The sequence below is a fragment of the Vitis riparia genome, chromosome 13 (genome assembly GCF_004353265.1).
Source record: "Vitis riparia cultivar Riparia Gloire de Montpellier isolate 1030 chromosome 13, EGFV_Vit.rip_1.0, whole genome shotgun sequence".
NCBI classification, from domain to species: domain Eukaryota; kingdom Viridiplantae; phylum Streptophyta; class Magnoliopsida; order Vitales; family Vitaceae; genus Vitis; species Vitis riparia.
In genome coordinates, this window is record NC_048443.1 from 16,439,261 (window position 1) to 16,463,007 (window position 23,747).

Sequence of the window (23,747 nt, forward strand, 5' to 3'; positions counted from 1 at the left end):
CCACATCACCATTTCAGTGGAGTACATGTCAGATCTTTTATGCATCCCCATGGAGTTATTCTTGAGTTATCAGGATAGATCGGGTACATTTGATGCCATACTGGGGCATATTCCTTCATTTAGCTATGGAAATGATCGTTTTCTCACAGAGCTGTTACAGTTTTCATCACTCGGTCGAGATATACTGTATTTGCTTTACTGGTCACTATTCCTGTGGTTTTCATCGAGATGAGCTTTCGATGGAGCATGACATTCAGGTTGTGATTGTCCCACTATCCATGACCCTGCAGTAGATTGTTTTGATGAAATCGTGGTAGTTACCCTAGCGGATTATTATCTCGAGACTCCCTAGTGGATTATCCATTTGAGATGATGATGGATTCCTCCAGCAGAGCATTTTGAGATAGAGACATCTGACTTATTATGACATCTCGTCAGGCCTCGTGATCTAGATGGATGGGTTGCGAGACTATGTTTATAGTCGATTTGATCATTCCAACTCGCTAGCAGAGCATCTTTTGAGGCTCATGTAGTCTCTTTTATACATTCTCAGAGGATAGAGAGTTGTGGCGGCACGCTACATTGGGGTATATTCCCCCCCCCCCCCATCGTTTCCTTGCCTTTTGGCGTTCAAAGTCGCCATTTATTCTCGGATACATCATACATAGTCGTCCATTTTCAGCTTGGCATTCAGAGCCACCATGTCTTCTCAGTCACAACGTTCAGAGTCGTCTTTCTCAGCCTGACATTCCTAGTTATCAGTTTAGTTGGGCATTCAGAGTCGTTGTTTCTATTTGGCATTCATAGCTATTATTTTTAGTTTGATGTTCAGAGCCACCATTTCTTCACAGTTTGACGTTCAAAGCCATCGTTCACATTTAGATGTTTAGAGTCATCATCTACATTTAGGCATTCAGAGCCACATTACTAGCATTTAGGATTGCCATTTTCTTTTATATTAGCATTCAAAGTCATTTTTATCGTTGAGAGCCACTTTCATCAGTTTTAGGCGTTCAAAGTCGTCGTTCACTTCATTTTGGTGTTCAAAGCCACATCTTCATTTTGACGTTCAGAGTAGCATTTTTCGTTTGGCGTTCAGAGCCATTGTTCATCTTCATTTTGGCGTTCAGAGCCGCATTCTCATCTTGGAGTTCAAAGCCATATCTTTTTTCGATTTGGCGTTCAAAGCCGTTTTTCCATTTCGACGTACAAAGCCACCATGTCTTCTTAGTTACGATGTACAAAGTCATTTTCCCCAGTTTGATGTTCCTAGTTATCAGTTTAGTTTTGGTATTCAGAGCCGTTGTTTCAGTTTGGCATTCAGAGCCATGGTTTTAGTTCAGCATTCGTAGTCATCATACCTTTCTTTCCGTTTGGTGTTTAGAGCCATGTTTTATTTCTGCGTATGAAGCCGTTTTTTTCAGTTTGGCATTCAGAGCCGTTGTTTCATTTTGGCGTTCAGAGCCATTGTTTGTTTCTAGTTCAGCATTCATAGCCATCATACCTTTCATCCTCAGTTTGGCGTTCAGAGCCACTTCTTCACTTTGATATCCAGAGCCATCGCATTTTCAGTATGGCGTTCAGAGTCTTTGATCATTTTTCTTTTGGCGTTCAAAGCCACATGTTCATTTTGACGTTCAGAGTCGTGTCGTCATCTTGGCGTTCAGAGCCGCATTGTCATCTAAGCGTTTAGAGTCGTATCTTCAATTTGGTGTTCAGAGCCACGTCTTCAGTTTGGCGTTCAGAGCCTCATTTTCATTTTGATATCAGAGCCATCACCTTCTTCATTTGGCATTCAGAGCCATTATTCATTTTTGCGTTTGGCATTCAGAGCAGTTATTCATTTTCTATTTGGAGTTCAGAGCTGTTGTTCATCTTCATTTTGGCATTCAAGGCCGCATTATCATCATCGGCGGTCAAAGCCACATATTCTTTCGATTTGGCGTTTAGAGCCACGTCTTCATCTTGGTGTTCAGAGCCTCATTTTCATTTCAATATCAGAGTCATCACCTTCTTCATTTGGCATTCGGAGCCATTATTCATTTTTCGTTTGGCGTTCAGAGTTGTTGTTCATCTTCATTTTGGTGTTCAGGGCCGCATTATCATCATTGGCGGTCAAAGCCACATCTTCTTTCGATTTGGCGTTCAGAGCCACATCTTCATCTTAATGTTCAGAGCCTCATTTTCATTTCGATATCAGAGTCATCACCTTCTTCATTTGGCATTTGGAGCCATTATTCATTTTTCGTTTGGCGTTCAAGGTTGTTATTCATTTTCCATTTGGCATTCAAAGTCATTGTTCATCTTCATTTTGGCGTTCAGAGCCGCATCTTCAGTTTAGTGTTCAGAGCCGCATTTTCATTTCGACATCAGAGCTACCACTTTTTTTTTTGTTTAGCGTTTTTGAGCCGTTGTTTATTTTCCGTTTGGCGTTCATAGCCACATTTTCATTTCGACATCCAGATCTTTGTTTTTTTTTGTTGTTCGAGCATTCAGAGCCACATCTTTATTTTGGCGTTCAGAGCCACATTTTCATTTCGACATCCAGATCCTTGTTTTTTTGTTCGACGTTCAAAGTCACATCTTTATTTTGGCGTTCAAAGCCGCATCTTCAGTTTGGCGTTCATAGCCACATTTCATTTCGACATCCAGATCTTTGTTTTTTTTTGTTGTTCGAGCATTCAGAGCCACATCTTTATTTTGGCATTCAGAGCCACATTTTCATTTCGACATCCAGATCCTTGTTTTTTTGTTCGGCGTTCAGAGCCACATCTTTATTTCGGCGTTCAAGAGCCGTATCTCCAGTTTCGACATTCAGAGTCACCATCATTCTCAGTTTCGGTGTTCGAAGCCATCATCGTTTCACAGTTTCGGCGTTCAGAGCCGCATCTCCAGTTTCAGCGTTCAAAGCCATCATCCCTTCTTATTTTGGTGTTCAGAGCCAGCATTTCTGCCCAGTTTGGCATTCAAAGCCACCCTCTCTTTTCGGTTTAGCGTTCAGAGCCGCACCTTCAGTTCAGCGTTCAGAGCCGCATCTCGCCTTGGCATTCAGAGTTGTATCATCAGTTTAGCGTTCAAAGCCGCTGTTTGTCTTTAGCTCGATATCTAGAGTCGCGTTCTTAGTTTCGGCATTCAGAGCCATCATCACTTCTTAGTTTGACGTTCAGAGTCACATTCTCGGTTTCGGCGTTCAAAGCCATCATCGGTTTTCAATTTGACGTTCAAAGTCACATTTTTCATTTTCAGGTTTCAGAGTCATCATCATCGCTTCTCAGTTTCGACGGTCAAGGCCATCACTTCTCAGTATCAGCGTTCAGAGCCATCCTCATCATATTCTCAGTTTCGGCGTTCAGAGCCATCATCGATTTTCAGTCTAACATTCAGAGTCGTATTTTTCAGTTTCGGCGTTCAGAGTCATCATCATCACTTCTTAGTTTAGGCGTTCAGAGCCATCACCGTTACTCAGTTTCAACGGTTAGAGCCATCACTTCTCAGTATCGGCGTTCAGAGCCATCCTTATTGCATTCTCAGTTTCGGCATTCAGAGCCATCATCGCTTCTCAATTTCGGCGTTCAGAGCCATCACTTCTCAGTTTGACGTTCAGAGTCGCATTCTCAGTTTCGGCGTTCAGAGCCACCATCACTTCCCAATTTGACGTTCAGATGTCGCATCCTCAGTTTTGGCGTTCAGAGCCATCATCGGTTTCCAGCTTGACGTTCAGAGCCGCATCTCTAGTTTTAGCATTCAGAGCCACCATCCCTTCTTATTTTGGCGTTTAGAGCCACCATTTATGCCTAGTTTGGCGCTTGGAGTCACCATCCTTTTCCAGTTTGGCATTCAGAGCCACCATCTCTTTTCGGTTTAGCTTTCAGAGCTACACCTTCAGTTCGGCGTTCAGAGTCGCATCGTTGCCTTAGCAATTAGAGTCGTATCTTTAGTTTAGCGTTCAAAGCCGTTGTTTGTCTTTAGCTCGATATCTAGAGTCGAGTTCTCAGTTTTGGCGTTCAGAGCCATCATCACTTCTTAGTTTGACGTTCAGAGTCACATTCTCGGTTTTGGCGTTTAGAGCCATCATCGGTTTTCAGTTTGACGTTCAGAGTCACATTTTTCAGTTTCGGGGTTCAGAGTCACCATCATCGGTTTTCAATTCGGTGGTTAGAGCCATCACTTCTTAGTATCGGGTTCAGAGCCATCCTTATCGCATTCTCAGTTTCAGCGTTCAAAGCCGTCACTTTTCAGTTTGACATTCAAAGTCGCATTCTCAGTTTCGGTGTTCAGAGCCATCATCACTTCCCAGTTTAACGTTTAGATGTCGCATTCTCAGTTTTGGCGTTCAGAGCCATCATGATTTATCCACAGTTCAGGTGTTCAGAGCCATCATTCATAGTTCAGGCATTCAGAGCCATCGTCCACATTCAGGCATTCAGAGCCATCATTTCTTCATAGTTTGGTGTTCAGAGCCATTGTTCACAGTTTGGCATTCAGAGTCGTCATGATCTCTCTACGGTTCAGGCGTTCGGAGCTATCGTCCACATTTAGGCGTAAGGAGTCATCATTTCTCCATAGTTTGGTATTTAGAGCCCGTCACTCACAGTTTGGCATTCGGAGCCGTCGTTCACAGTTTGGCATATAAAGCCGTCATGATTTATCCACAGTTCAGGCGTTCAGAGCCATCGTCCACATTTAGGCATTCAGAGCCATCGTCCACATTCAGGCGTTCAGAGTCATCATCTCTCCATAGTTTCGTATTTAGAGTCCATCGCTCACAATTTGGCGTTCAGAGCCATCGTTCACAGTTTGGCATATAGAGCCATCATGATTTATCCACAGTTTAGGCGTTCAGAGCCATCATCCACATTCAGGTGTTCAGAGCCATTGTTCACAGTTTGACATTCAGAGCCGTCATGATCTCTCTACAGTTTGGCATTCAGAGCCATCGTTCACATTCAGACTTTCAGAGCCATCATCTCTCCGCAGTTTGGTATTTAGAGCCATTGTTCACAGTTTGACATTCAGATCCATTGTTCACAGTCAGGCATACACCATTTCCCAACAGTTTAGCTTTCAGAGCCATCGTATCCTTAGTTTGGGGTTCAGAGCCACCATTTGTCCTTAGTTTACCGTTCAGAGCTATCGTTCATGGTCAGACATTCAGAGCCATTGGTTAGCTTGGCATTTAGAGCCATCATATCTTTAGTTCGACATTTAGAGCAGTCAGCTTGGCATTTAGAGCCATTAGTCAGCTTAGGATTTAGAGCCTTGAGCTCACGACCTCGAGTCATTCTTCTTATTCACGGCCCAGAGTCATTCTTAGCATTCAGAGCCTTGAGCTCATGACCCAGAGCCATTTTCACCCTTTAGGTGTTCAAAGCCACTACTTTCTTTCATGGGTGTTTAGAATTGTAGGCCTTCAGATCTCCCTTTGGCATTCAGAGCCACAATTTTCTTTCATAAGTGTTCAAAGCCATCTTTTCCAATTTTAGTCGTTCAGAGTCATTCATTTTATCAGTTTTAGGCATTCAGAGCCGTGTCTTCATTTTGGCATTCAAAGCCATTGTCCAGCTTGGCATTCGATGCCATCTTCTTCCTTTAGTTTTGGCGTTCAAAGCTATCGTGCATACTCATTTAGGCACCTAGAGTCACCATCTTTCCTCCTTTTGGCATTCAGAGTCATTTTTCCTCAGCCTTATCATTCGAGAGAGCTCATGTTATACTAGGACAAATTTGGCGGTCTTTCTTGTTCTTTGGCAAAGTTCACTTCGTTTCGTTTGTGTATACACTCACTTTACTTGTGAACTCTACCAAAGAGGGGCATATTTGTAGACCTCAAAATTTGTCCCAATTTTATCTTTACATTAATTTTGAGCTCAATTTTAAATCCCGATTACATGTGTTATTTTAGGCCCACTCACCCTTTAATTTTTAGTTTTCATTATTTTGTAAATTATTTTATTTTATTTTATTTTATTATTTTTACTTATTAATTTTACTTGTTATTATTATTATTATATTATATTATATTTTTATATTTTTATTATTATTTTATTTTATTTTTTATTTTTCTCTCTACTCTCTCTTCCTTTTTCTCCTCCACCTACCCTCACCCACCCACTTCTTCTATCATTATTGAATACCCAAGTCAAGTATATTCAAACAAGGTCATTGCCACTAATGAGTTAACTTCACTATTTCACCATAATCATTCACTTTTTATATCAACAATTTTAACATTTAAAATACAAAAAGTTCTCTCATTGATTCCTTTCATGTAAGAATTAAACTCTCTATTTTCTGATATTTGAAGCCATAATTTTGGAGCTAGAGATAGTTTGCTAGGGCTCTAATAAGATTTGTTTTTTTTTCCTTCTATTGAGTAATATACTTTCCTATCTCATTTTGGCTTGTTAACAATGGATTCCTCCTACCCCTCATATGTATATACTTCAAAGACCAATCATATGGATACGATATAAAAAATTTTTGTATCCTTCCACATAAAAGCATTACATAAAGGACAGATCCTTACTAAGATCATCATGGGCTAGAGGAAAATGAAAGAGCCCACACAAACATATCTAAAGAATCAAGCCCAAATGAATGTACTTAGCTCCACTTACCAAAACCTTCATTGGCCAAGTGCGGGTGAGCCAATTGATCTAGAGAATGAACCTAACTCTCCATCAAGTTGGGCTTACCTTTTCCTTTAAAAGCCTATAAATTTCCTTTTTTAGTAAAATATTTTATGATGGTGAGAACAAATATATGAATAAATTTATTAATAAAGGTATTATTTGCTCACAACTTCAGTATTGCTTATTCTATCACTATATATTTTTTTAATGAAAATTTTGAACTTTAGCAAAATCAAAATTACACTTTTTTTATATATAATTTCAAATAGAAGCAACTACTTAGAGATGGTTAAAGTCATTGTGTTAAATGATTTCTTCTTCAATTCCATCAATCTAAGATGCTAACTCGGTCATCTAGCCTAACATTATAGCAAATATCCAATCATCCAAGTTGAAAGAAAAGTACAAAACATAGTGTTGAGTTTTTATCCAAGTTCCTCAATGAATTGAGATTGAACACCAATCCAAGAAGACAAAGAAAACAAAACCATAAATCAAAAGAAAATAATATCTAATATCAAAACATAACAAAACAAGCAGGATTTACGTGGTTCGGATCCAAGATTGAATCCTACATCCACGAATCAAGATCACCTCCAAAAATCCACTAAGATTGAATCATTTTACATCCTCAAGAATCTCTGAGAATCATCAAGCTCTCGTTATAGTACAGTGAAAAAGACTCACACTATGAAATCCTCTCACTTCTTTTCTACAATTCAAAACTCTTTTTTTTTCTTCACATTTTTATACACGTGTACATGAAAAAAAAAATGCTAAGCAAACAGGTGTGCCAGCTCACACTTTCAGTTAGTTAATTAACTAACTTTGCTTACGTGGCCAATCAATTTTGGACCACCAATTTTCACACATGGATTTGTAGAAGAAAACACGATGATTTCATGCACTGGTTCATCGATTGCTGATACAGTAGAGAGACTTTCATCCTTTATGGAAATCAGTTTTATATCCTTTCATTACTCACTTGGAGACTTCTGGGGACAAGGCATCTGTTGGCAAGAATAAACCACCATTTAGATATGCATTTGGCAACACACTTGTAGATAAGAAGTATTTCATTACCATAGGAGCAAGGTAAAGAAAACGAAAGAACCACAATAACCTAATGGAGTGAGTAAAAACAACCACAAGATCAATTCTTGAACTTGAAAAGAAAATGAAGTATTCACTGTGGCCAAGTACAATTCACTTACCTAGACTAGAATCATTTATGACCAGCCACAGATGGTATAGGAAACTCCAGCAATATCAAAACCATACCTTAACTAAACCAAGTAGTACTAAATTTCCAGGGTATTGCTTTACTTTAGCTATGTTACAATGCAACATTCAGAAGGTGACAATGACACTTGTATTGTCTTGTCTTGATCCTAAAAATAATGTCACTAGTCTGCTCAAGGCTTTTGGAGAGATAGCCAGACTAGTAAAAAAGTTTCATTTCAAAGCGCTTTCCCATGATCCAAATAGAAAACAAATACAATTTTAACATTGACTCTAAGCTATGTTTCTTGTTGATTAGGTCTTGTTTTTGTAGATATTGATTTTAGGAAACAAAGACGACATAGAAGAAATGTCTAAGAGTAGCTCGGTTTCCCTTACAACAGTGCTTAAGTTCATAGAGAAGTGTGACTTGTGTGGTCAAGTGCCTTATCCAAAGCATCATAGTCCAAAGTTCCAGGAACACACACATTGGCTACAAAAACTAAAGTGAATTTCATAATCCTTGCAGAATATTCAACACATACATTATGATCCCCCATCAAAGATTAGTGGGCCCTTAACAAAGCTGTAGCAAGTTCTAAGAATTCATATTGATCATGGTCTGCCAAAATTTTTAGTATTGATGAAATAGCTAACAGAAAACATAAGTCCCATCATCTCTAAGTATCAATGGCCAAATTAGGCTACTTCATGTCGATAGCAAGACCCACAATTAATCAGCATGGGTCCCTGCTTATGTTTTCAATACCTAAACCTTTTTGTTCTTTTCATTGTGACATACAAACATCTAATGTTACCACTTTTGTGGTGGATTTGCCTCTTGAAATGGGTTTTTATCAACCCAGCTCTTGTGGAGCGATTTGGTCCCAATCTAATCCATTTATTGCCTTATAAGTAGGTACTTATGGTTTACACCCCTTTTTTTGGGTTAGAATATGGTTTATCTATTGTTGCTATAAAAAATAGTGGGCATGTGGATATTATCAAGGTAAATTTTAGATCAATACAATTAGGTGCTAGACTAGCAAGCCTGGTGGATTCTGCTTATTTAGATCCTAGTCCATCGTCATAAGAGTTTATATATTGAACTTTCAATAGTTATTTTCTATAGACCTACTTGTTTTATCTAACAAGGCACATAACAGTTAACTCCTCATTAGACATGACCAAAAAGGCATAGCAAATGCCCTCCTAAACCTCCTTACTGACAATAACTTATGACTTCAGTTCCATAAAAATGGGCTAAAGAACATCCATTAGTTTTCATGGCTAAACATATTGTAACTACTTACCCATGTTGAGCACCACTGGAACCGCCACCACAACACCTATCTTGGGATCATGCCAACTATTGAAAAACCCATGAGTGACTCCCTAAGGGATGTAGAAGACCTTCTTTTAAAGGTTTCTCTTTATGGATACTTTAAGATTAATTGAGCACTTAATGCAGAAACTAACAGAAGGAACTCATTGAAACTCTAACCCACATGGCTTCCTCTAATTGTAATTATAGTGTTAGCCACAATCCTAAAAAAAAACAAGAGTTGTATGTAATAGATTGTTATGATAGCAATAGAGATTGCACTAAGAGATTACTGACAATTATAAAAAATGTGATGAAAGTTATCAACTCTAGCTTAAGTTGAATAAGATTGGTATTGTTGATTGGTTTGAGTTTACAGGAGAATAGTAGAAAATTTAAGATGTTATCAAGTGAACTTAAAAGAATTTGATGCATTGGTTTATAATTGTGGGAGGGAAATTTAATATCCATTGAGGGATTTTGTAGTTGATTTGTAGTACAAATACTTGTACTAAAAAACAAGTAAGTGTAATTCCTCCTAGACAATAAAATATGTTGACATGAGGAGGAACATATTTACTAGTGCATTTGACTGCATTGCATCAATATGGATCAAATAATCCATTGGGTGCACATTCATAGATGGATAAAATTTCTTTTTTACCCTTATTTTTATGTAAAAGATCTAGTAGGCCCATGTTGAGTATTGATGACCTGCTGAGAATGTTAGATCAATGGTTGACATTGTGGAGTATGCAATGTGGGTGGTTGTAGGTGAAACCAAAAGTTAAGGTAAGATTGTTACTAACCACCCTTTGGCAAAAAGGTTGTAGAGACTAGTACCTTGGATATGAACTGATTGATTTTCTAGTACTATATTTCCAATAAGATTTAAACAAATAAATGATAAACTTAGAGAATTGATGGCCTGTAACAAAAGGATGCAGATAAGAGGCTTCCATTGTTGCTTGTCCATATGCAAACTGCATTAAGGTTGAATGTGGTACCCTTATCTGCGTCAAGGGTCTAAGCACCAAGGTAAGATCTCTTCCCTATGCATATAGCACACATAAAAAACACTACCAACTCTTTTACATTTATGTCTTCTGCAGGTACGTCTCAGTCAGGTGGGGAATTGACCTCTTTAAAATGGTGGTGTTTGTTTAGAAAAGATGGGATACAAATTATGAAGACCTAGTTGTTGGCCTCCACAAGGCCATTATTCTAAGAGGTTTGGTGAGGTATGGTGGGGAGAAACTTCTTTGCAATGAAAGACAACTTCAAAAGGGAAAACACGATCCCACATGATAGCCCTCACATTGCCTTTGTAGAAGAGGGTTATGAAGCTCAGGATATTTCTGCAGCTCTATTGGCCCTGGGGATCAAGTGATTTGTTTCCCACTTTATATTATATTTCCTCTTTCTTTAAGTTTTGATGCATATGGATTTCATATATAATGAAAAAGGCAAAATCTAAGTATCTGATATAAGAAGAATATATGTGTCTAAACTAGTGTATAAAATTAGAGGTTATGCAAAATGACATAATTCTTTACTTCATTCCTTAAACCATAAGACACCCTCAATGAAATATTTATTTTCCAACCGGAGACGATATGAGCTTCAATGTGTGTGCACTCATATATGATGCTTTTCATAATGATGAATCACAAAATTTAACACATCTAATATATTTTAGACTCAGTTAACAAAATTAAGAACCAAATAATGATAGAAAGGTAGCTCTATGTCTGTACTATTTCAATCAATATATGTATAACATTAGATAAAAGCACTATCAAGCCTAACATGGTTTTCACAAGAATGCTATGCTGGTTACTCAAATTCTCTCTCAAGTCAATCATGTTTGTTGAGCATCTATTATAGTGTTGACCATCTTGTAAATATTTACCTGTTCAATGTCTCCATATGTTCACGAAATGCATTCCAGAGCTTGCATTTTTCCCAACCTTTGAAGAAGTCTAAGATCATGGAAGTGTTTGGCGTTTTTTTTGCACAAAGCTCCAATTCTACCTTGTGTTTAGCACTGCAAGAACATTCAACATGGATTAGTAGGACATTTTAATATGAACACATTAAAATTGGAGAAATGAATGAATTTAAACTTAAAATAGCTTACTCTTTCAATTTTCAATCATTACAAAGCATAATGCTAAATCAATTTGATAAATATTTGTCTAGTTAAGACCTTTGTCCTGGGAATCCAACTATTTTGCCTTCTTCGATTCAATAAACATCTATCTAGTGAACCGGGTAAATACATTTGCCTTTGGTTTCCCAATTTGGCCATGTAAAGAGTGTAAATAGTCAACTTCTCCAGCTTTACTAGATAAGACAACTTTGTGTTCCTCTTCCATGTTCTTTTCATCCACTATCCTAAGCTCAGGCTATAGTTACACACCCATTAACAATAATACTCCTGTGTAGAAAATTATAGGCATATTGCATACATGAATCATATATAAAAGCAACATTAAGATATCCTAGTTTCCAATTTGGACCACATAATTATCAATTCACTAAAATTAACACGATTGCCCAATCCAAATTTTCTTTACACTGTTTTGCTCAATGAAGAAAGAAATATAAATCAGCCTAGTATATTGGAATATAAATTTGTCCTCATTCTACATATAGGTTTTCATTTAATTTGATTTTTTTTTAAATTAAAATTCTATGAACTCCTCCCACGATAATAATACTCACCTAGCATTCAAAATATAGAGGAATTTGTTACATTTTGCAAAATAAAACATAAACATTTTTAGACTAATTTTGATGGATAATGCCATTAAATATAAACCTACTACAGCAGTTGACATTAGCTCAAGAAGGTCAACGTCTTCACAAGAATGAGTTTCGAGCAACGATTTGAGGGTTTTAGCAGCAGTTTTTAAGTTTACAATATAGGGATCAACAAAGCATGGTTTAGTCATACTCTTGAATTTTGCTTTGGATCTCTATGGAAGCCTGTGAGGATACCACATCAGAGTGAAGTGAGTTGAGAAAGCAGATTATGCCATAGCTTTTTCTTACCCAAGTTAAATCAAGTAATCTAAAGGCAATGAATTTTAGTTTGTGAGTTGAGTTTACTACCGGGATATGAGAGTGAGGGTAGTTGTTAAGAGCATCAATGAGATAGGTGCATTGGCCAGCTAGGGATCCAATCTTTTGGAATTGTTTCTAAGGATGACGAAACCTGAAACGACCATGTCTAGACTCCTATCTTACAAAATTTGTCTGCAAATTGAGAAATTTAAACAAGTTGTAACTTGATGTAGTCTATGAATTTAGAAAATTTTGACAGTGAAATAGATCAATCTTTCAACTCACCAAGGAATCTTCAATGATTTTTGAAGTCAAAATACTTTTGTATCCTTGAAGAAATGTTTTGCTATCCTTGGATTCTCCATCTCCTAAGACTCTAAAATATTCCCCTGAAAATCCTGCAAATTCACTTACTTATAAGTCATCAAAATGAGATTAGAAAAATGTAGAAGGTATGGTGCTCTTTGGGTTTATCTCGAGCAATCCACACATTCATTTGGGGTGTAATGCCACCTTTTTATTTTAGGCATACCTTCTAAGAAGTTCCCAAGCTTTTCAACATCGCCAGCAACCAACTTGTGAAGATCATCATCAGCCCACATTGGGCAGATGCCTATGGATACAAACACAGCTGTGGTGCTACTAATGAGGATGGTTGAGGATAGCCCGTTACAGATACCAAACTGAATGTCAATATAAACATCAGCAAACCATAATCATATCGACACTGCCATTTAGATAATCTTTCAGCAAACGCAACTGCATCACAAGTCGACAACTCTATCAATCAAATAATCTTCAGGCTATTTCAAGAAACTCTTGTAACCATGGTTCTATAAGCAACCACATGTCCTTTCAACAAAAACTCCAGCATGTCCCTGCCAAATCCTCCATCAACCTTAGCTTTTAGATATTGGCCTGAAAAAGAAAATATCACCAACAAATACTCTAATTAGTAGCAGAAGTTGAGTAAAACTGCATGCTCAAACTCTATTTGGTATTTGGTAAAAGTAAGGAAAGGAAAAGACTAGTCAAAAGAAAGAGACATGATGCCATTTAGATTTAAAGAAAACATAAAACTCAATTGCCTCTTAAAACATTCTATAAACACATAGTTGAATTGATCTTCATTTTATCTAATTCAGTCAATTGCCACTTGGGGTATCTTCAACCACCTGAATCTTTGCATTTTTGTTTTTTTTTTTTCAGATTATTTCTTACAATTTTTGCAAAATAAGTACAAAAAAAAAAATCCATCTTCCAATTCAGTCAAAACCAAAAATTCAACTCAATATGTAGAATGGTACAAGCATGTGTCTAAAACCTGAATGACATTCTCTGAATGCTTCTTAGGTGGCAACCCCTGAACCATCCCTTGTACAATTTAATAGTATTCACAAGGATACTGCTTTAGTTGCCTAGAAATGCATAACAAATCAATGCAAATTTTGGAATCATATTCGATTAAGAATTAAACCCGAGTGAGCAGGGGGAATAATCACCTCATAAAGCTCATATGATAGAATTCCTACTTGATGAGTGTATGCAATTCTTGAATTGAAGTCACTAAAGTGATTTGTTATTGGGTTTCCAATGGTGTATCCCTGAGTCCAATTAAAAGAAGATCAAATGGATTCAAATATGATGTACAAAAGTTAAAACCATAAGGCGCAAGTCACTGGAATCATATAATTAGATTACATACTTGAATATTCATTTTTTGGCTCTTTCCCTGCATCATTACCTGCAGCCAAAAAATAAGAAGAAAGGAAATTTCAACTGGACGATTAGCACCTTATTAGAAATATATGTAGTCTTTTTGGAATCCCAAAGGAAAAATGAAAGCATGGGCTCAGATGGAGCCTAATCCTGAACCATCATGTCCTTCTTTATATCTCCATTTACATGCATTATTAGTTCCTCTAAGAGTTGAATTGATTAGTCAATCTTAAAACTCTGTTTGGGTGTTCAAAACAAAAGGAAAATTGAACTTAAGAAATGCAAAAGCTTAGGTTAAATAGTGTTTTTATATAACTCATGAAACTATTCTCCTTTCCTCAGCCATATAGAGAAGTCATGATTAACATACCATTGGATGTATATTTCTTGAACCACCATGGGGATGATTATGCCTGAATATGAGTCACCACTGATGTAAAGTGGATTTTTCTGAAACTTGGGGTGATTAATAAGCCACTGTGTCACAACAAAAAAAATTGGAGGTATGAACTGTTGAATAACCGTTTAACAGGGTTGGGCCTCCTGTAATTGATGCAGAGGATCTTGGATGCCCCATTGATACCAAAGCCAGTTCATTTCCAATTGAATCCATGCCAAATTTTGCGGGCCAATATCCATCAAGTTGCACCTCCAAAAAAATCTGCACAAGCAGGATGCATATATAGATTGACTACAGACAAATCAAAACAAAGAACTAAACAAAAAATTTGATTGTCTTTTTGAAACTTAAAGGAGAACTACCCAGCGAGAAGAACAAAGTATACGAACTTACGTTGCTGCCACAATGTATTTATCTACATAAAAAATTAAAGGACATGTCTTTTTATTATAGAAATCAAAGAAAAAAAATATAATCATAAAAAAAAAAAATTGATATGGAAATCGATGGATAAGGAACAAAAACCCGGAAAAATAAAAATAAAAATAATTCAAAATTTACTTTCCCTTTTCCTCAGTTTTTCAGCAACCAAACCATGGATATCTTATAAAGCAGCTTTTCATCCGTGAATCCATAACAACATAAAAACTTCACAAACCTTCACTCATGTAAACCATACCTAATGACTGTTTGGAGAAACAATCACTGTGTTTGGGTCATTTTCAAGCCTCAGAAATTCAAGAGCCTTGCTACCAGAATCAATTGTAGTCACTGCCATAAAACAAAGAAAAAATAACCATCAATCAGAATCCATTAAAAACAGGACTAAATTTGGAAAGAGAAAAAAACAACCCATTAATGAATCTTCCTATTCTTTCCTCTGGTTTTCTTCTCTGTTTGTTAGCTAAGAAAGTATACAATTTCCTATAAACAATAGCTAGCACATGAAACTGGGACTCTGTTCTATTCTACAAGATGCAAAGAAAAGGAGCTTTGTATACAAATAAGACCTACTAAAATCCACACCCCTCAAAGCAAGATCCGACTAGATTTGATCCAAAATCTTCCAAAATTTCCAAGTTGATTTCAATTATAGGGCAAGCAAAATTTTTATTAATCCCTATCAATTTACAAATGTTTTTACAAATAAACTTCATAGACAAAAATAAAAAAAAACCTTAAAATCATCCTTAAATTTTGTCTCTATTTTGGTAATACTATTTTAATAATTATATCTTGTTGAACCTATTTTATAAGAGATGTCATGTAGACAAGTTTTATAACTTGTTAAAATAGATCCAAACTGGCAAATGTTAAAAACTGGGAGAGGTTTTAGATCATCATGTAGACTAGTCATATTCATTGCAGAATAGAGCCTTGTAGTGAATAGCTTTTAGAAGCACTAATCTCATCTTTATATATATCTTGAACAACAAAAGCAATTACATAACAACATGACATATTTTCAAATGCTACTGCAGAAGAATCAAAGTGGAATAACTGCACTTCTAACTGGTGTCCAAAATGCAGAACTATGAGAAGTTGAAGATTGAAAGACTTACAAATCAATCTATGACTTGAGACTAACAGAAACTAGGAGTCCTTTGTATATATGTCCAAGTGAAAGATCTGTTGTATACAAAGTTTTTAAAGGCGAAAGCGTAAGGCGAGGCGTTTTTGTGTTCGTGAGGCGAGGCGTAAGCCTCGAGGCGTTGAGGCGTAAGCTTTTTAAGCCTCACATTATATAATTAATTAATATTTTTAAATATATAAAATAAAATAGCATAAATAGAAACATGAAAACAATTCATTAGAATCATAATAAAAAAAGCATACTAGTACCCTACTTTCACAAAAAAACCATAACAAAGTCATAAAATAGATTCTAGATTCAACTATACTAATAATTTCAAACTTTAACAAAAACCATAACTAAGTCATGAAATAGAAAATAGAGTCAACCATAATAATAGTTCTAAACTTTTACAAAAAATCTATAACTAAGTCATAAAATAACAACTAGAGTCAATTGTTTCAACTTAAATCCTCATCATCAAGGTCATCATCATCCTCATCCAATGTATCAATAGTAGGAAAATGTCCACTATCATGTATCCCCATTTCATGTAAATCTTCATCTTCATCAATTGGTGTCAAATTCAACTCCTTCTCTTTGCCTTTGCCTCCACTTGTACCTAGCATAAAGAATTAATTAAGTGTAAATATTATAAGTTTTTTTTATTAAATTTAATCAAATTTATGACTTCAATTTTTGAGTACTTACTTGGTACTTCATTATGTTTCCTTTTGTAGGAATGTGAAGAAACCATGTGATCCGATGATGTTTCAATCTCTTGGGAGTTGGATGAAACAGCTCTAATGGCATCAACACTGAATAACTCATTATCTTGAAGCCAACAAAGATCAAGGGGGAGGAGGGGATCTTCTTTCTCCGCAATCCATTCATCATCCGAATCAATCTCCTCTACCAAAATCGGATCAACATTTTGTTTCCTTTGTAGACTTCGCTCTCTCAATCTAGTGTTGTATCTTACATACACTAGAGCATTCAACCTTTGATGTTCAAGTCTATTTCTTTTTTTTGTATGGATCTACAAATAATAAAAGTATCAAATTTATGTGTTAAAATGAAATAAGGTTCTCTAACATTGACATAGAAATATATGTATAAAAATTTACAAAAATAGAAGTATTACCGACTCAAATGTGCTCCAATTTCTTTCACATCCCGAAGCACTACAAGTAAGGCTAAGGACTCGAATAGCAAACTTTTGCAACTCCGGTGTTGAACCTCCAAAACGCATCCACCAACTTGTAGGACTTCTTAATGTTCGAGAATCAATTGCAATACGACTCCCAAATTCACCCATTGCTTGGTCATATGAGTCCAACTGAATGTCAGCTTTTAAACGTTCTTGATAATCCAACATCCTATCCATGCATTCAAATAATCCCTTCCTCACCTCATCAGCATTAGAAAACTTATCTCCATACCGCAATTGAGGATTAAGATAATAACCCGCTGCATGTAAAGGTCGATGAAGTTGCGGAGTCCATCTTGCATCAATTTTTCTCCAAATTGGGCCATATTTTCTCTCCACACCTCGACAATTAAATGCAATCTTCTCCTTAGCTGAATCCATCAACTCATAAATATAACCCATGGCTGGTCTTTCCTCTGAATCAACCTCTCTCAAGACACTAACTAATGGAACAGTGGTCTTTATGCAAAAAGCAACATGAGGCCAAAAATTTGGATCAAACAACACTGTACTTCGAGTTTTCACACCTTCTACCTTTTTAGCCCATGTGCTTGAACACCATTTTTCTGATGAGAACATTGCTATAAGAGCTTGCTTTTGCTTATAAAGACTTTGGAGAGTAAGAAATGCATTAGCAAATCGTGTAATTGCTGGACGAAGAAGTTCATGATTTTTTGTAAATGTTCTCATCAAGCTAAGAACCCAAGTATGCCCATATATGAACTTCACTACTTGCCTAGCTTGAGATAGTGTAGTAGCATGGACATTTAGCTTTCCAATATCCTCCAACATCAAATCAATACAATGAGCAGCACAAGGAGTCCACCACAATTTTCTCCTTTTTTCCATAAGCCTCATTCCAGCATTCACATAATTAGAGGCATTATCAGTGATGACTTGCACAACATTCTCCTCTCCAATTTCTTCAACCACCTCATCAAGATATTTGAACATCAATTCCCCATTTTTTATTGTATCAGAAGCATCAATTGATTTCATAAACCAAGTGCCAGCAGGACTATTCACCAAAAAATTGATAAGACACCTACTCTTTCCATCTGTCCAACCATCTGACATAATTGAACATCCATATTGTTTCCAAGCTTTTTTGTGATCTTCCATAATGATACTTAGGTCATTCACCTCTTCTTTAAGAATCCATGTCCTCAATTCATGCATAGATGGAGGCTTAAACCCGGGCCCAAAATTTGCAATAGCATCTATCATAGGAAACCAATAAGGATCATTCACAGTGTTGAATGGGAGACCTTTTGAATACATGAATCTACCAATTTTTCTACACACTTCCTTCCTTTCTTCTTGCTTCCACTTTGAATTCAAAGTAGTTTGTCTAGGTTGTGAAGTGGTAAATTTATCCATGGGTCCCCTAGGAATAGGTTCCCCACTCCCACTTACACTCCCACTCCCACTCCCACTCCCTAATGTCCCTATTGTTTTAGACAAGGCACTCTCATGCATTGAATTAGGACCCATACCAATTTCTTGGAGCAATTCATTTCTTTTCGTTTTTTGATCCTTAAAATTGGCCAATGCCTCTTTGCATTCCAATCTAGCATCTTCACTAACCTTGTTGCATGGTTTCATACCATGATGAGTTCCGGCTAAGTGATGCTTGAGTCTATTCACCCCTCCCGTGCATCTTTGATTGCAAAATTTACATCTTAAATATTGCTCCCCGGTAACTTCAAGAACATACTTCCACACAAAATCTTTTCTTGAATTTTTCGAATCGGAGGAACTCATTCTAAAAAAAAAAACACCAATAATAATATTCAAATTTCTATATAATAATATAATTGACTAAAAAATAATAACAAAGCACAATTGAAAGAAATTTAAAAATGAAATACAAAATTTAATTGGTTTAAATTTAAAAAAAAAACCAATTTTTTTTAAATGAGTTTAAAAATTATACACATAAATTTTAATTGGAATTTAATAATGAAACAAAGAAAATTGAGGTGAGAATTAAAATTAAACCAGAAATAAAAAATTCAAAATTCACAAATAATTATCTTTTATATAATTTTAATTATATTTGTAAGCAATCATATAAAAAACTTCAAAAAAAAATCTTATTAACAAAAGGCACATCTGATTTGATAAATTAAAAAAAAAAAAAAAAAAAAAAAAAAAAAAAAAAAAAAGATGAAAAACCTACTGGGAGAGAGAGAAAAAATGTGGACGGGAAGTGTGGGCTGTGAGCTTGTGGGAGAATTTAAATGTGAGAGAGAAAAAAGGCTTTAAAGCTTAAATAGATGTACAGCAAGCACATCTGATTTGATAAAAAAAAAAAAAAATTAGGATGAGGAGCCGACGCCCGTGTGGATCGCAGAGAGAGAGAGATGAAGAGGGAGAAACCATGGAAGAGGGAGTTCGCAACATACCTGGAGATGAGAGGGATTGCCGCCGGAGAAGATCGCTGCGATTGGTCGCCGCCGAGGGTGAGCACTCCGTCGCCGCTTGACTGGAAGAGGTAGGGTTTCGTTTTGGGTTTGTTTTCAGTCGGGATTGGGGTTTTAGGGATTACTTAGGGTTTTTTTTAAGTCTCTGTTCATTGCCACATCAGATCCGACGAAGCGTACGCCTCACCGGAAAAGCGTGAAAGGCGCGAGCAAAGCGCGCCTCAATCACGCCTCACCAAAAAAGCGTACGCCTTTCAGGTGTTTCGCTTTATTTTTAACGCCTCAACGCGTTTTCGCTGCGCCTCGCCTCAAGGCGCGCCTCAGGGCGCGCCCCACAAACGCCTTTAAAACCATTGGTTGTATATATGTCCAGAAGGGATCTCAAGCTGTTGAAGAAAACTGAAACATGATTAGTGATGAAAGCATCCATAGTCTGAAAACAATAAGGCTTGGAATATGAAACTGAGATGCATCAACCTTATAATATCTGCCAAACTTCTTTTTTTTTTTTTCCCTCCTTTTCAAGGCCAAAGTGCAGCATACACACTAGCATCCACATTACAATATAAACTTATTTCATATAATTTTATATTCTATGATTGAAAAATGTTGGGAAAATCTCTTGAGAATAGGTTGGATGAGAACAGAAAAATGGAATGGAGAAAGCCAAATATCACTAGTATTTCAGGATGGGAGAAACCCAATTTTACATTCATGATGGGAGAAATGGACAACAAACAGTCTCTAAAAAATTTATGAAAATTTCAGGAAGGAAGAGAGCTAAGAAAAATCACCTAGAGAAACATGTGCTTGGTTATTGGAAGAGAGAAACATATACTAATATCACTAGTGTTTTTCTCCAAAATCTCCCCACAATTTTGGCCTGTGTGACCATTAGTAAATGAAACACAATTTTTGAACACCAAAGAAAATTTTAATTACCCTTTTTAGTGTCAATCTACCCACCTATTTGGTTCTGTACCTAAAGTTTACCATGTATAATATCCTCCATTCAAACCCACTTTGCACCAATGGTCTTATCATTAGGAAATAGCCCCCTGTTTTCCCTTTTGGGTGGGAGTGGCTCAAGTTTGACCTATGAAATGGGGGGAAATTATGAACAGTAGAGTAAACTGATCAGAATTGGGCTTTGAATTACCACTAACCTTTCTTACCACTGATATCCAATCACTACTCACCATATTAAGCCACTTCATATTGAGGCATGGTGCAAAGCCTAATGACACTAAGTGATTACAACATATATTTTTTTTTTTTTCACACCCAAAGGATTTTTACGAGCATAGCTCTTTCCTCAAGAGCCTCAACAATACTTTCTTGGTTTTGATTCCCAAGAAAAGCAGGGCTGAGGACCTTGGAGATTTTAGACCTATTAGTCTCCTGGGGGGGTTTTACAAGTTATTGGCTAAAGTGCTAGCTAACAGACTGAAGAAAGTAGTTGGAAAGGTGGTTTCTACTTCTCAGAATGCCTTTGTGAGGGGAAGACAAATTCTTGACGCTTCCTTAATTGCAAATGAAGTGATAGACTCGTGGTAGAAACGAAAAGAAAAGGGCCTTATTTGCAAATTGGGTATAGAAAAAGCTTATGACAGCATCAATTGGAAGTTTTTGCTAAAGGTTTTGCAAAAGATGGGTTTTGGGTCTAAGTGGGTGGGGTGGATGTGGAGCTGCCTATCCTCAGCTAAATTTTCAGTGTTGGTTAATGGGGTGCCTGCAGGTTTCTTCCCTAGCACTAAAGGCCTTAGACAAGGAGATCCCCTGCCTCCTTACCTCTTTGTTATGGGAATGGAAGTGCTAGATGTCCTTATTAGGAGAGCTGTGGAGGGGGGATTTTTATTAGGGTGTAACACAAGGGGTGGCAGTAGACCCCCTTTGAACATCTCTCATTTGTTTTTTGCTGACGACACAATTATATTCTGTGAGGCTGGTAAGGATCATCCAACTCACTTAAGTTGGATTTTACTTTGGTTTGAAGCGGCTTCAGGCCTAAGGATTAACTTAGCCAAGAGTGAAATCATTCCAGTTGGAGAGGTAGTGGAGATGGAGGAGTTGGCTGTTGAGCTAGGCTGCAGGGTGGGGTCCTTACCATCTCAATACTTGGGTCTTCCTTTAGGGGCTCCCAATAGAGCGCCTTATGTGTGGGATGGGGTGGAAGAGAGAGTAAGGAGGAGACTCGCGCTTTGGAAACGGCAATATATCTCTAAAGGGGGAAGAGTCACTTTAATAAAAAGTACTTTGGCTAGCATGCCAATCTATCAAATGTCTATTTTCAGAGTGCCCAAGGTCGTTGCTAGAAGGCTTGAGAAAGTGCAAAGGGACATTCTGTGGGGAGGGGGAAATATGGAGGGGAAAATTCATCTTGTTAAATGGGAGGTGGTTTGTACAGACAAGGATAAAGGTGGGCTAGGCCTTAGGAAGCTAGCCATGTTGAACAGAGCTTTACTTGGCAAGTGGATATGGAGGTATGCTTGTGACAAAGATAACCTTTGGAAACAAGTGATCAAGGTGAAGTATGGGCAGGAGGGTCTTGGTTGGAGGCCAAAGAAGGCTAATGGGATGGTTGGAGTAGGGGTTTGGAAGGAGATTTGGAAAGAATCAGAGTGGTGTTGGGATAACATGATGTTCCAAGTAGGGAAGGGCAACACGATCAGATTTTGGACAGATGTGTGGTGTTCTGATTCAACGTTGTCCCACTGTTTTCCTCATCTCTTTGGCATGGCTATTCAAAGGAGCTCAACGGTTGAGGAAATGTGGGATCAAAGTTCGGGTCAAGGAAATTGGAACCTAAATTTTTTAAGGGATTTCAATGATTGGGAGTTGGATACGGTTGGGGAATTTCTCCATATGCTGAGGGGTCATAAGCCCTCTTTGGAGGAAGACTCAGTCCTGTGGAGGCAAGGAAGAAGCGGTCAGTTCAGGGTCAAGGAAGCTTATAGCTTGTTGACCAAGTCTAATGACACAGGTTTTCCTTCAAGAAGCATTTGGGTGGCTAAGGTGCCAACAAAAGTTGCATTTTTCGCGTGGGAGGCGATGTGGGGGAAGGTGCTTACTTTGGATAGACTTCAAAGAAGAGGGGTGCAACTTCCAAATTGTTGCTTCTTGTGTGGATGTGAAGAAGAAAATGTAAATCACATCCTTATACATTGTACAGTGGTTAGAGCTTTGTGGGATATTGTTTTTGGTTTAGTTGATGTGAAATGGGTATTTCCAGAAACTGTAAAGGAGGTCTTAGCTAGCTGGAGGGGCTCGTTTGTGGGGAAGAAAAGGAAAAAGATTTGGGACGCCATTCCGTTGTGTATTTTTTGGACGGTGTGGAAGGAGAGGAATAGATTAGCTTTTAGGAGGGGTGTGTTGAATATTCAGAAGTTAAAGTTTTTGTCTGTAATTTGTGGAGTTGGGCCAAATTGTATGTAGGTAAGGAGGCGTTCTCCCTTATAGGCTTCCTGGAGTGGATAGCATCCACCTAAAGGGAGGTGATTCTTTTTGTCTTTATTTTTTGAGGCCCTTGCCGCCTTGTATACTCCCTGTATACTTTGTGGCGTTCTACCTTTTTTAATGCATATCCTTTACTTATCAAAAAAAAAAAAAATGTGTGTGGTTCTAGGTACTACTTTTAAAGTTTGTAATGTTAGATCAATGCTTCTCATATATGATACTTTTCATAGTGATGAATCACAAAATTTACCACATCTAATATATTTTAGACTCAGTTATCAGAGTTAAGAACCAAATAATGATAGAAAGGTAACTCTCTTGTATATACTACTTCAATCAACATATGTATAACATTAGATAATGGCACAATCAAACCTAACATGGTTTTCACAAAAACACTATGCAGGTTACTCAAATTGTCTCTCAAGTTGTTTGTTGAGCATCTATCATAGTGTTCACCATCATGAAAAAATTCACCTGTTCAATGTCTTCATATGCTCACAAAATGCATTCCAAAGCTTGCTTTTTTTCCCAGCCTTTGAAGAAGGTTAAGATCATGGAACTGTTTGACATTTTTTTTTATGCACAAAGCTCCAATTCTACCTTGTGTTTAGCACTACAAGAACATTCAAACATTGATCAATGGGACATATTGATCCATAGGGAAATACAAATTAACATTAAGTGTGCACCATTGTCATTTTTAATATGAACACA

The 23,747-nt window shown here is 37.1% G+C and overlaps 2 protein-coding genes and 1 long non-coding RNA gene across 23 annotated transcripts in view; 1 reads left to right on the plus strand and 2 right to left on the minus strand.

The window, feature by feature from the left end:
* Positions 1–23,747, minus strand: part of LOC117928154 (disease resistance protein RUN1-like) — a 118,150-nt gene that overhangs the window by 23,199 nt on the left and 71,204 nt on the right. For 8 of the 21 annotated variants that reach the window (XR_004653519.1, XR_004653518.1, XR_004653523.1 and 5 more), the window contains one exon: positions 23,608–23,646. The exons of 3 other annotated variants lie outside the window; for them this stretch is intronic. The gene's annotated coding sequence lies outside the window, so the exon portion shown is untranslated. Of the gene's footprint in view, positions 1–7,059; positions 7,643–11,089; positions 11,225–12,294; positions 12,439–12,531; positions 12,645–12,778; positions 13,165–13,748; positions 13,851–13,951; positions 13,991–19,932; positions 19,961–23,507; positions 23,647–23,747 lie in introns of those variants that run through there. 10 more of the 21 variants (XR_004653527.1, XR_004653525.1, XR_004653521.1 and 7 more) reach the window with 7 other exon arrangements.
* LOC117928167 lies at positions 16,004–17,019 on the plus strand. The gene is made up of 2 exons (XR_004653549.1): positions 16,004–16,084; positions 16,679–17,019. It is a non-coding gene; the product is annotated as an uncharacterized LOC117928167 (long non-coding RNA).
* On the minus strand, positions 16,347–19,925 carry LOC117928157. The gene is made up of 4 exons (XM_034848048.1): positions 19,557–19,925; positions 17,083–18,913; positions 16,650–16,977; positions 16,347–16,560 (listed from the first exon to the last, which is right to left on the minus strand). The coding sequence occupies exons 2-4, from the start codon at positions 18,910–18,912 to the stop codon at positions 16,400–16,402; spliced, it is 2,319 nt and encodes a 772-aa protein (XP_034703939.1). The 5' UTR covers position 18,913; positions 19,557–19,925; the 3' UTR covers positions 16,347–16,399.

Coding starts and splice junctions, on each gene's coding strand:
- LOC117928157 (XM_034848048.1), bottom strand. CDS start 18,912: ATGAGTTCCTCCGATTCGAAAAATTCAAGAAAAGATTTTGTGTGGAAG. Junction 16,978..17,082: donor ATTGGAGCACATTTGAGTCG/GTAATACTTCTA, acceptor TATTATTTGTAG/ATCCATACAAAAAAAAGAAA. Junction 16,561..16,649: donor GAAACATAATGAAGTACCAA/GTAAGTACTCAA, acceptor TCTTTATGCTAG/GTACAAGTGGAGGCAAAGGC.